Genomic DNA, 13,603 nt, shown 5'->3' with positions numbered 1-13,603 from the left:
TGTTTAGAGTTGGTTGAATAAACATCTTATAAAATTTTATGTATTGAAATATTGGGTGCTCTCAACATGTGTTAGGAGTAAGAAGCTAATCTTGATCTGCTGAGTGCAGAAGACAACCTTTGAAGTAAGTGCGGAAATAGTCTCCCCGAACTCAGTATATCTAGATACTTATTGAAAATGGTAGATCAAAACCAATATCAAGAATATAAGTTACTAGAAAGTAAAAACACAAAAACATGTTTCTAGAAGGATAAATCATTTTTATTTCTGTTTTTCTTCTGTTTCCAGACGATATCACTAGAAGAATTTGATTATTACAATACCTTGTAGAATCCACTTCGACAAGACTGATACATATACCTACTGAAACTCCTATTAAATAACTTAAATTAACAACTGAGATTTCTGTGTAAAGACTCATTTACACAATTACAAATAACTCACGCTTTGGAAAAAAAAATTACTTTATATTGATAGTGAGTAAATGATCTGCACCAAGTGTTCCTTCAAATGATCTGATTATGCTTTTAAGTGTGTGCTTGTCAACTTTCAGTAGAATTTCTTGAACTTTGAATAATTAATGAATAAGATAATATCGATTGCACTGTGTGTAGAATCATATATGAGTCTTGAATTGACTTAGCTTTATATAAACAAACAATTTTAAAATTTGAACGTCTATAATTTTCTCGTACACCGTCTTTATCTAAAAATAGTATTGAGTGTCACGTGTCTTTTGTATCTTCCCAGATATGGAATGTCGCAATAATTACATCAAATAACCACTTTTGATTTGTCAGCTTTATGATGTAAACATTCTCTAAACTTGAAATCTTTTGATAAATATGTCAAACCAATGATAATTTCAGAAGATTACTGAAAAACTAAGTCGTGGGGTTTTTGATAAGATATAAATAAGACCGACAGAAACGCTGGTAAAGTGTGTTCGGCTTTAACATTGTCGATTTGATTGATCATTTGTTGTGTTTTATCACCAAAACTAAATATTATCTAACAAGAATAAATTGAAATAGTTGGATTGTTTTTATTTTTAAAGATTAAAAAAATGGTAAAGTGTCAATTTAGAGAGCTAGCTATCACTCTCGTTTTAATAAGACATTAATTTAATATATTTTAGGGATATTTAATAATTAATTTTGCATTAGAAATAAATTACAATATGAAATAAATTTGAAAACAAAGTATTTAAAAATAGAAAATGTTGAGATCGAAATAGAGTTTAGAGGGAGTAATAAATTCTTTTAAAAAATTTCTTCAAAGACGAGCTGTTTTAATATTTTTTAGGTTGTTAAGACTAATATCCTTGAACGGATTATTTTACTGGACAACTAAAGAACAAAAAATTGCGTAAACTATACAATTAAGCTATTGTTAAAATATATATATTCAAATAAGGCATCAAATAACAAGCAACAGCCAGAAAGATAGAGTACGATAAACTAAATAAAAAAATTATGAATGTTCGGAGATAAATTATACTTAAGAAAAATTCCACTAAAGGATCTTTTCACAACTGCTTATAGCAATTCACTTCATCTATTACTTATCAAATGCCTAAATTAAAACTCTTAGTTATCAATATACGAATCCAGATGTTCACTAGACAGCTAAACAAATAACTAATTGTTAGCTTGTAACGGCTTGAGTTGCTGAAGTAGCACTGAAAGATCCTTGAATGATCTGATATGTTTTTCGACATAATGGTTTTGTTTTTATCAACATCGTACACTATAATAAATGTCAATAAATATCTCTTTGACTTTTTCGGCTTTAGCTCGAATGGCAGTTGAAAAGTATTCTTACTTAGATCATTTTGGGAAACATTTTGTCACATCAGAAGTTGGTGAAGTGGTGTTCTCCGGTAGCCTTCAGAACAGTTGAAAGTAACATATCCACATTGATTTGCTTATTTCTGACCGACAGCTGGATAGTAACACTCTTCATTTAATATGTCCGATCAGAACTTAGATGATCTGTCGATTATAAAAAATGATAAACTGGAGCGGCTGGATTTTGTATCAACGATGGAAACCTGAAATATATATTATAGTGACTAAGTTTCTGAAACAGCTTGATACTATTATTTTATATTAAACCAAAACTTAAAATAAATGAAATATTTTAACAGAAGATAATGCATATCCAATTGTGAGGCTCTTTTGTGGATATTAATATTAAATATATACTGTTTAAAAATAATTCTAGATGAAAAAATTCCTAACTTCTGACTCAGTCCAGTCAAGAATAAAGTCTTGGCGAATGTAATGATGAACATAAAATTAATGGGCCAAAAATTATATAATGATTCGCATTGACTGGCAAATGAAGACTCAATAATTTAATTTACCTATTCTTTTCTTAGCCTTTTTACGTGGGTTATTTGGTATTTAATTTAAATATCTGTCAATAAAATATAGACATTTGATGGTTAGTTTTCAAACGAATCGATTCAAATACCTTTCATATTTATTATAGTAAAGGCCACCTTTTGTTTATAATAAACTATATTTAATACTTTTTCTTTTATATAACGAATTGATTTAATATTTTTATATACACGTTTAATCTATTGAATCTAATAACATACCGTGATTGATGATATCAAATTATGCTTAATTTAGAAACTTAAACAATATATATACACAAATTTAATAACTTACATCTATGGAAAAGAGTTTGAACATAATTTAATAACATATACACAAAACAATATTTAATACTTTTGCAATGTGATTAGATTTTCAATTGTTTTCCATAGAATTAAAAATCTAATCACATTGCAAAAGTATTAAATATAGTTTTGTGTATATGTTATTAAATTATGTTCAAACTCTTTTCCATATGGAAAACAATTTACCATAATATAGTGGAAGGAGTAGCTTGGATGGTAGGGTATGATGAATATCTATCAAGAGATCAGATGTTCAATCTATTTTTGTCTTTGTCATCCCAACTTTGAGTATGTCTTATATGATATGTCCAGTGTGGTTTACCTGATCGGCGTGATATGTTGCTACTGTGTTGACCATTTAGGTTTATTCAAAACGTACCAAAGATAACGGTTGTTTATTTCATTAGATTCATGCATTTTTAACCATTGGAATACCTTCTTAATGTATGAACTTTTATTGAGGAAGAGAGTTTTCCTTTCTTTGTCTCTGTTTATTTCCATCACAAGCATTTTCTTAGCTTTCCCCAATCCCTTCGTGTCAAATTCAGAACTTAGCATCCCTTTAAGAGTTTGAAGATCACTCTTGTTTTTATTTGCTATTAACATGCCATCAACATATATGAGCAAGAAAGTCATTGATTGGGCACCTTCATTCTTCATGTATATGCAGCTGTCAAACTTACTCCTAGTGAAGTTTATATATGTCATATACTCATCAAACCTCTTGTACCATTGCCCATGTCACGCTCCGAGCCCGGGCCCGCGCCTGCGTGACTGCACAATGAGTCCTTATAGCAACTACTTCGTATTCATCCTCGTTTTACGAAAACGATTAACCCAAGTTACTATAGAAGTCCATTGTAGCCCATTATAAACTCATTTTAAATCTTTAATTTTTAAGATGTGGGACAAAAGGTATCACAATCATCCTTCCTTCAGAACGCAACGTCTTCGTCGCGGCCTGACCACTCGATCCACCAGCGCCGAGAATCTAGAGGTGGCTCCTACATGTTCAAGAGGTGGCTCCCGCCATGTAGCACTTTGCCCCGCAGGTTCAAGAGGTGGCTCCCATGCACATAGCACTTTGGCTCACATAACACTTATTTCTCGGTGTTCCATGCCGTTGACCTGGCTTTGATACCATTCTGTCACGTCCCGAGCCCGGGCTCGCGCCTGCGTGACTGCACAATGGGCCCCTATAGCAACTATTTCGTATTCGTCCTCACTTTACGAAAATGATTAACTCAAATTTCTATAGAAGTCCATTGTAGCTCATTTTAAATCTTTAATTTTTAAGATGTGGGACAAGAGATATCACAACCCAGGACTTTGCTTGAGATCATATAGGGATTTCTTCAATAATCACACCTTGTTTATGTTGTTTGTCATTGAGTAACCTTCAAGTTGATCCATGAATATGGTTTCCTCAAGTTCACCATGGAAGAATCCAATTTTCACATCAAGTTGTTCCGAGCCTTGTATCTTACCACGACAAAGCAGATTTTTCTTGTTATAGTTTGCTTTCTTGTTCCAAAATTTACTCATTTTGCCTTTCCCGATATGCAGGACTCAAAAGGCTCCAAGTCTTGTATCTTACCACCACAAAGCAGATTTTTCTTGGACAGTTCACTTATGTGATCAAGTCTTAGATGCCAAAGTCTTGACTTGTTATCTCGGTTTTCTACATTAAATTATCCACCCAACACCGTATTTCCCGAAAGAATGTACAAAGAATTCTTTCTAACGACTCTCATGACAACCAGAGATCCTCCGAATACTTTCATATACCCATTATCAGATTTGAAAGCATATACATGTGATTCAAGAGTGCCTAAAGATATAAGGTCTCTCTTGAGTTCAAGGACATACCTGACATGTTCTAAGATTCTGTCTGCACCATCATGCATCCGCAGCCTGATAGTTCTAATTCCTTTCACTCTACATGAATTGTTATTTCCCAGAATGACCATAGCTAAATCTGATTCTTGTCGGGACACAAACCATGATTTTGAAGGGCACAAACCTGAGTCTAGAATCCACTCATTCATTGTATCTTGTTCTGAAATGGCCAGTACTTCTGCCGAATCATACCCATCAGGGGCCACCGATGTCTCACCGTTATCTTTAGTTTTTTCTAGGTCCCTTTTTCTCGGTCCGGACAGTCACGTTTAAAGTTCTTCCTTGTGGCATAGAAAACACTTGTATTTGGGATGACTCTTATATCTTGATCGATTCCTGGTGCCCTGCTGCTGTCTTTTATCAGATCTTGCCCTAGTATTGAGGCTTTCACCATGAACATGTCCATGTGATTGATTTTTTTTTTTTGGTTATTCCTTGGCCTTGATAGCAGATTGCACCTCCTCAAGAGTGATGGATTGTGCCCTTCCATTCAGTAGAGCATCTTTGAAATTCTCATAGGATATTTGTAAATAATTTAACAAGATCAATACGTTGTCATCCTCTTCTAGTTTTACTTCGATATTTTCAAGGTCATATAAGATCTTGATAAAATCATCTATCTGATCTGAGATGTCTTTCTCTTCATCAACTTGAAAGAATATGGCCTTTGTTTCATGTACAATCCGTTGGCAAGAGATTTGGTCATATACAAGTTTTCAAGCTTACTCCACATTGCAGTGGTTGTGATTTCTTTTGAGACTTCACGAACTGGTTTATCACCCAAGCATAGAATGATGGCACTTTGAGCCTTTGCTATATTAAATGCTTTCTTCTTTGAATCTCTTGAGATTGCATCTTCTCCCTTCAAGGCATCGACTAAGCCTTGTTGAATCAAAATGGCACGCATCTTGATTCTCCACAACTTGAAGTCATTGTTTTCGGTTAACTTATCGATGTCAAATTCCATCAATCCCATCTTCTTGATTGATTGTCGGCCGTAGTTTCATTTCCCACAGACGACGCCAATTGCTGAGAATGTGACTGGAATATGATACCAAAATATGTACCAAAAGAACATCCAAGATTTCCAATTATAAACCATGATGTATGCGTGTGGTGTGTGAATTTATGAAGCGAACGTCCAGGACTTTTGTATATACTAGCATGAAGCACGTGCGATGCACGTAAATACCAATTATATTATAAAAACAAAAAATTTGATTTTCTAAAAAAATAATTTGAATCATTTTGTTATTTATTTTAGTTTAATCTCTTGTTATATTAGTTCTACACTAAAAATATAATTACAAATTTGCATTAAAATAATAAAATATGATGTAGAGAGAAAATTAAAAAGATATAACTTTTAAATATTGTATAAAGATGAGAGTAGAAAGTCAAAAACATAAAATTATAACCATAAAATATGGTTAATTAGTATTAATTATTAATTAATAGACTGAGTGTGAAATTACTACATACGTAACTTGATAATGAAAATAAGTAAATATGTGAAGGGTAATTATGTCCGTTCACAATGGGAAAACTTTTCAAGTATCCACACTTTTATAGGTGTATATATATATATAGATGATCATGGACGTTTATACCATGCACAACGTAAACTTGAACTCAGGGCATTCAATAAATCAAGATAGAAAATGGAGACTAGAGCGAATTACGTGGTTCGGTAACAAACAATCTACATACAAATGAGAACAACCTAAATCCTTTATTGATAATCACAACAAATTTGCATATACAAGAGCTTTACAACAGAAACCTACAAAAGAAAATAAGAAAAACTTTATTGACCAAGTTTTCTCTTGTTTTTCTCTTCTTCACATCACGCAATTGTTACTGTATTTAGAGTGTATTGAAGTGATGAATTCTTCTGTTCAACTCGTATATCTATGTACACACATGTTGATCAGATTGCAACTTCCCACTAACTTCTTGGCATTTCTTCTTCTGCTAAATTCTTGGAAGGTTCTTTGAGAAACACCTTTCTCAACGTTTTCATTTAACAAAGAAGTTAAATCATTGATGTATTAGTCAAATTAACACAAAATGTTTTATTTTATTGGATATTTGCGTTGAAAGTTGGAAATAAGAATTAAAAAAAAAAGACAGAGATATAAATTTGAAATAGAAATTACGAGGAAAATTAATTCGGCCATATTCATCAAGTTAAATTCTTTGGAAAGCTTTTAAGTTGATTTACTAAATAATTTTGTAATTAAAAAGTTTTATCATTTTGAGCAAATTAAGATATGCAAGTAATTCCATCAAGCCAAACTTTTCGAAACGAAAACAACCGAATCCTACAAGATTTTCCAATTATGATATAGAGTAGGCCTCTTATGAGACGGTCTCACGAATCTTTATCTGTGAGATGGATCAACCCTACCGATATTCACAATAAAAAAGTAATACTCTTAACATGAAAAATAATAATTTTTCATGAATGACCCAAATAAGATATCCATCTCACAAACTACGAACCGTGAGACCGTCTCACACAAATTTTTGTCTATGCCATAATACACCTATTTTTTTCCTATAAGTACGAGTTTTTTTAAAAAAAAATTATGTTTATGTAAAAATGATTAAATTTATAGATTACCAAGAAAATGATGAAAACCTAAAAATCATGAGCACACTTTTTGATAAATAAATGATTTTAATACTAAATTTTTACCAAAATCATTTTTTCTGCAATCAGAATCATCCTCCCAACAACTTTTGGATTTCAACTAAACTAACCATAAACTAACACATATGGATTCGAGAAAAACAGATAAAACTGATTTTTTAAGTCAAAACGAAAAATTACTTTTTAATGATTGTAAATACTCCCTAAATAAATAATCAAAATAACTATAATGGGTACACCTATTAATGCAACCATACCATAAATACATGTCAAAGTAAAACTTCTAATGTTCAAAGTAGGACCAACAAAGGCAATGTAAATTTCCCTTTGACATATGAGTCCTCACTTTCGGTTTATGAACAATAATATTTTGAAATGCTTGCAAATACAACGAAAAAACTTCTCTTCACACGCGACAAGATCGGGTTCAGTGATCCTCGATCTTCTTCAAACTTTTCATATCTGTTGTTTCCACCCTGCAGCATGAAAAAATAGCATGTGAATAACCAAAGGAAACAAGGCACCATTAGATTAGCTCGGTCATCAATTTAAAGTTTGAGATGTGGTAAATTTAAAGAGATGGTGATTAAAAAAGTGAAGATAGAAGGAAAAAAGACGAAGAAACTTACGTTGTTCCATAGAGAACAATCTTTTGGATTTTTGTCAATTCTGAACCAGATTGATTTTCTTCAATGAAAATTGTCAAGCTGATTCAGGCAACAATTAACAACGGGCTCACTTTCTTTTAGATATGTAACAACGTTATTAAGTAAAGGGTCACACAAAGACCACAAATATACCTTCGGACATTTTGAAACTTGACGTATTTCACAATCACTGGTTTTCCCTGCAGCATTAGGAATATTAAGCATGCTGCTTCATAAAACAATGCTTACCAGTGATACTACAGCTGGGTAAGCCTTTTCTCATTAATTAAAAGGAACAATACAAGCAAAATAGCATACCTCCAGGTTTTCTGCAGATAAAACAGCCGAGTCACTTGGGGGAAAATCGTTAACATTACTGCATCATTTGTTAGCCTAATTAGACATGATTTAAATACAGTGGATGAAACATTAGTTCACAAAAGATTGATCATTAAAGATCACCTGAAACCCATGTGCTCCTTGTTAGCAAAAAGCTTCACAGTTTTGGGACCTGGAAAATAAAGATCACACTCAAATTTTGGATCAAAACTTTGTCCATCAGTTATCTACAGAAATCCAAATAAAATTGCATTCAAGTTGCAAATATCAGAATTTGTAACAAAGTAGCCAGATAATGGTAACAAAATGTCGAACATTGAGAAGAGAGGATTGATTTTGATCCCCAGCTTCAACAGAACAACACAAGAGTGATTTCACCTAAGAAAGCAGGCACTGAGTCTAGGTAAACTTAAACAAGATACATATACTACACAAAGTTATAGGACTTGGTCTTTCATAAATGGAAGATAACTGAATACGTACGTATTCAACCCATTTGCTGACACTCGTGATAGTGAACTGTTATTGTCCATTTCCAGCTTGGAAAATAGTACTTAAAACCAATGCAATGGTTAGATAGATTTTGATGAAACATATCGTCTATGGGTAAGATTAGTGTCAAGTTTCTCTGAGACGAAATACTCCACTTTGATGTGCTTGATCTGATGACTTTGTGTGGGTCTGAACGCATGCTAATTGTACGCCCGTTCACAATAAAGTCTTAAAAGTCGTTCCCACTCAACTTTCAAAACTTATAGAATGCTTTTCGGGCATGGTAACAGATATAGTCCCTGTGCAATGGGAAGTTGGGAACAAAACACAGATTATGTGGCATACTCTGACAAGCCAACTCAGATTCTGGGATTAATCTTGCTACCATGCTCTGTTTCTTGATCTTTTAGGAGATTAGATCCCTGCCTACAAATGCACAACATATGGCATTTTGGTAGTAGATCTTCTATCAACTACCATAGGCAACATTCTTGTAGGATTCAAGTGTCAGTTAGTCATCACTCTGTGAATAGAAGCCCCTCTTCAGGAGACCTGTTTAGATAATGTGAGATCCTATAAACAACCAGTAGATGAACTTCCCCGAATTATTGCATAAATTGACATTTGACAAGCCTCACTCACTGCATGGGCCATGTCAGAGTGATGTAGGATAGGTAGCTAAACCCATCAACCAACCTCTTCACATACTTCTGTGTCTTTAGCACGAGTATTTTCTTGATTCTATGAGTTTGTAATTAAGATTCATTGGTTAGCTACACGTGCATGTCTCCTCTTCTAGATAACCATGCCAAAAATTATTTTCTTTGCGTCGAATTGTTGTAAGAACCATAGCTGACAAAAGTAGGACTCCTACTGTGTAAATCTCTCCAACAAGAGCAATTTTTTCTTGATCATCTGACCCAACAATGTCTAGGATTCTTGATGTATTTTTTCCATAAAGACTATTCGACAAATGTTTATCACCTTTTCAAGAAACTATATTCATTGATAACAATACAATTGTATATATAGAGGATAGGACATGCTTCTGCTACTAGCCGTAAATATAATCAAACCAGATCTTGTGTTCCCAAGCATGACAAGCAGATGGTACTGAAAATTTTCAAACAATATTAAGAGACATTAATACCGGGCACATTGTTGAGAAGAAACGTGTTTTCTATTATTATTATTATTATTATTATTATTATTATTATTATTATTATTACTATTATTATTATTATTATTTTGCATTTTTTCCATCAACAAGCGACAATATTTAGGCAGATAGTTTAGAGAGCAAAAAAATAAACCAGCTACAAATTACACACCAAAAGGGATGCGTAGATCCTAACCACATCACAGCACAGTTAAGACCACATACAAGGAAACAAAAACAATAACTGATTCACAATATTGCATGTAATTGGGTCACATCCCTCCATCAAACATCGAACAGCCACCTAAACTTTTTCCATTCTCATTTCAAATCTGTATTCTTACAGGTACAAACCTCTTAAGCTATTATCAGTGCCATCTAATAAACATTAAACCAAATACCCCCTTCGAGCTATGACCATGATGCAAACCAACACTTAATGTTCTTCCATTAACTCATACTTATTTCCTTGCAATCCTCCAATAAACACATTTGCTCCTCTCTCCACATTCTCCACATACTTACTCAATAATTGTCATACTAGCTCCAATTATTTTCTATGATTTTCTTTGTTCTAGGATTTCCAATCCGACTCCAACGAACGTCATATTTTCTATGCAGAACTCGACAAAAATCAAAATTCCCGCAAAATCTCATGTCACACTGATGTTCTCACAATGCATGAGAGAACCAAAAAATGAGAGTGGGTGACAACCAAAAAAATATATACATTGTACTAGAAATCACAATAAACACCGTAAGCGCACCACATAATCAGTTTGAATGCAAGAGATAAATCGTTCACCTTCTTCCTCCGGCCCTTTAATGACAACAGAATGCAGTTTAATAACTTGTGTAAAAGGAATATAAATCAATAGTTGTTCATCTGCATCGCTTTCCAAATTCAAACCATCATCTTCTCTATAACCCTGACTAGCAAAATCGAATCAATCAATACTCAAGAGACTTTAATAAAAAGCATATATTAGATTAATCTCTGATTTACAAATGGCATCACCATACTGTCTCCACGCATCACTAGTTATATCATCCAAAATAAGATTCGCAAACTTGAAAAGAACGAAAATAAAGGAAGATAATCAAACAATTAAAAACCCTAATATTTCGGAGAAATCTAAAAAGTAAACCACCTGTTTAAGAGCATTGGGAAGAGAGTGGCTGCTGCTTTGATTCAGGCATTCAACACCAGACCAATCAACAAAATCCAGTAAATCAATCTACAGATACATGCGCATCAACAAAATCACGAGGCATAAATGTGAAAAATCATTTCTACGAGAATGAGAAAAACGGGAGCATACTTGGCTTCTTGGGATTACAGATACTGATTCGACAGACATGGCTGATTCTCTGGGACAACACAAGGGTTCTCCGTTTACCATTTATTGGATTTTCAAATTTTAACAAGAATTATTTCAAATTAGTGAATTATTTTCGTTCTCAAGAATTTTTATACGTTAACCCTGTCAATTTTATCGATATTCAGCATAAAAAAAATAATAATCTTAATATAAAAAATAATATTTTTTAACATATTTGTCTCACAAAATACGATCCGTGTTAAAGAATTTAAATAAACTCAATATATTTTTGTTCTCTCGGGTATTTGAAATCTCCATCAAACTATTTAGTGGTCGAAAAAAAGTATTAATTGACCGAAAAAAGAACAGAATACTTTCTTTGGAAGTATGATTAGTCCTAAAATGCAAAGTGAGTGAGATTAGTTCAACTGTAGATTTAAATTATTGAGTGAGAAAAAAGTAATTGCAATAGCGGATTTGTGAATAGAAACATAAATCCGTTTTTATACATAACAATGGAATTTGTTCGATTGTAGATTAAGTTGTTAGGATGGTCTGATTAAATTCACATTCGTGGTAGGTTGAATCCATTTAAACGGGTCTACAATCGGTTCGAGACGAGTCTTGTGATATATATATATGATATGCTGCACACCTGCCGTGCACACTTATGTGAGCACCGATGAGGTGTGCAGCATATCAAAACTCAATATATATATATATATAAAATTTATTCTACTATAATATAATAAATTTTTGTTGAGATTATTTATCGACCCCCTATAAATCAATGACCGATTCTAACAATGTTCATGTCAATAATACAAAACCATTTAATGAGGTGCCCAAAACATGCATTCATAATATCATACCTACATTTATACATACAGGGGAAATTGCATTTTTATATTATATATCCGACTCTTTGGTTTTTTTATGTTGTAAAATTTCAATATTAATTTTTTATATTTCAAATTTTGATAATTTTAGTCATTTTTCATTGAGAGTGCACATCAACACCACTTGATGCCAAGGTCATCGGTGTCATATCAGTATTACGTTGAAAAATGACTAAAATCACCAACAACAAAAAAAATAGCAAAATAAGACTGAAATTTGTTAATATAGATAACCAAAATCTCGAAAAAGTAAGTATCCAAGACAAAAAAAAAAATACAGTTTTCTCTTAACAAGTAAAATTTTGGCTCTCAACTAATCATGTTAAATTTTGAAAAGAATAATTATACCATATAACACTCTAATTCTTGTAGTTTTAATCATATTCTAACATAATCACGTCATTTTTTTAACATATTCTTATCAATAGTGTTTAGAAGTGTCTCGAATATTACATATTATCCTCACAAAATTTATTTTTCATGAATATTACATTGTATTATTTCTTGGCGCATTCAAATAATATGGATTAGCATTTTTTCATAATTTCATTGTAATATTGCTCGTATTGAAATTGTGCCGGAGAAGTCTGAAAATTTTTGGTAGCTTCATGATTTGTATCTAGTTACATTAAAGCAACCTTTGCGCTCGAGTTGTAGCAAATATATGGTTGTTACACACCTTAGATTTTGTATTTTGACTAATAGAAATTGAAATAAAAGATTCAAACGAACAATTATATTGTTTCAATGATGCTATAAGATTCTTAGTGCAGGTCTTTTTTTTTCATAATATAATTTTCAACTCGACAAACACAATTAATGCATTTTCACATATATTTAGATATTTGAGTAATGAAAATTGTTGGGATAAGCATGCATGAGTTAAAATAGTACTGAGATGAGTGATCTCTTGAGAAATTGTAATAAGTCGGGCTGCTGATCTTGCGTCCCTTAATCTGGTTGGTTAGGTGGGCTGCAAAAGAGTGATATAAGATATTCACTTGTAATACTGTCTATGCGGGGGACGAGGGCGGTGATAGAAAAATGGTAAGACTGATCTCTAAGAGATATGAGACAGCACCAGTAGATATACAAACACGTCCCTGAACTAAAAATATGACTCATTAGCACCTAAATAGGTGCACTCTGCACTGCTAAAAATATAAGAAAATAAAGTTGCGTCTTAGCTAACAGCTATAACTTTTGGCCTAGTGGTAAGCTTTTGATTATAACAATTGATATCAGAGCGAATTCATGAGTACAGTCTCCCAATAAGCATATTTATATACTTCTTAGAGGGGATGTTAAGTTAAACATGCATTGTGATAACAATACTGAGATGTATTATCTATTGGGAAGTTATCGTACTCTGCACTGCCATGAGTATAAGGAAATAAAGTTGTATATTGGATAACAGCTATAGCTTTTGACCTAGTGGTAAGTACTTGGTTCTAATAATTAGTATCAGAGTGAGGTCATATGTCCAGTCTCCCAATAA

General features: G+C 32.6%; 1 protein-coding gene across 1 annotated transcript; it reads right to left on the bottom strand.

Annotated features, from left to right (window-relative positions):
* Positions 1-7,489: 7,489 nt before the first annotated feature.
* Positions 7,490-11,314, bottom strand: LOC140984236 (PITH domain-containing protein At3g04780-like). The gene is made up of 8 exons (XM_073451504.1): positions 11,207-11,314; positions 11,036-11,122; positions 10,690-10,813; positions 8,357-8,405; positions 8,213-8,270; positions 8,048-8,094; positions 7,877-7,954; positions 7,490-7,723 (listed from the first exon to the last, which is right to left on the bottom strand). The coding sequence occupies exons 1-8, from the start codon at positions 11,285-11,287 to the stop codon at positions 7,675-7,677; spliced, it is 573 nt and encodes a 190-aa protein (XP_073307605.1). The 5' UTR covers positions 11,288-11,314; the 3' UTR covers positions 7,490-7,674.
* Positions 11,315-13,603: the final 2,289 nt, after the last annotated feature.

The sequence above is a fragment of the Primulina huaijiensis genome, chromosome 9, assembly GCF_012295235.1.
Source record: "Primulina huaijiensis isolate GDHJ02 chromosome 9, ASM1229523v2, whole genome shotgun sequence".
Lineage (NCBI taxonomy): Eukaryota > Viridiplantae > Streptophyta > Magnoliopsida > Lamiales > Gesneriaceae > Primulina > Primulina huaijiensis.
The sequence above is the reverse complement of the archived record's forward strand: the minus strand, read 5'-3'. Positions and strand labels throughout refer to the sequence as shown.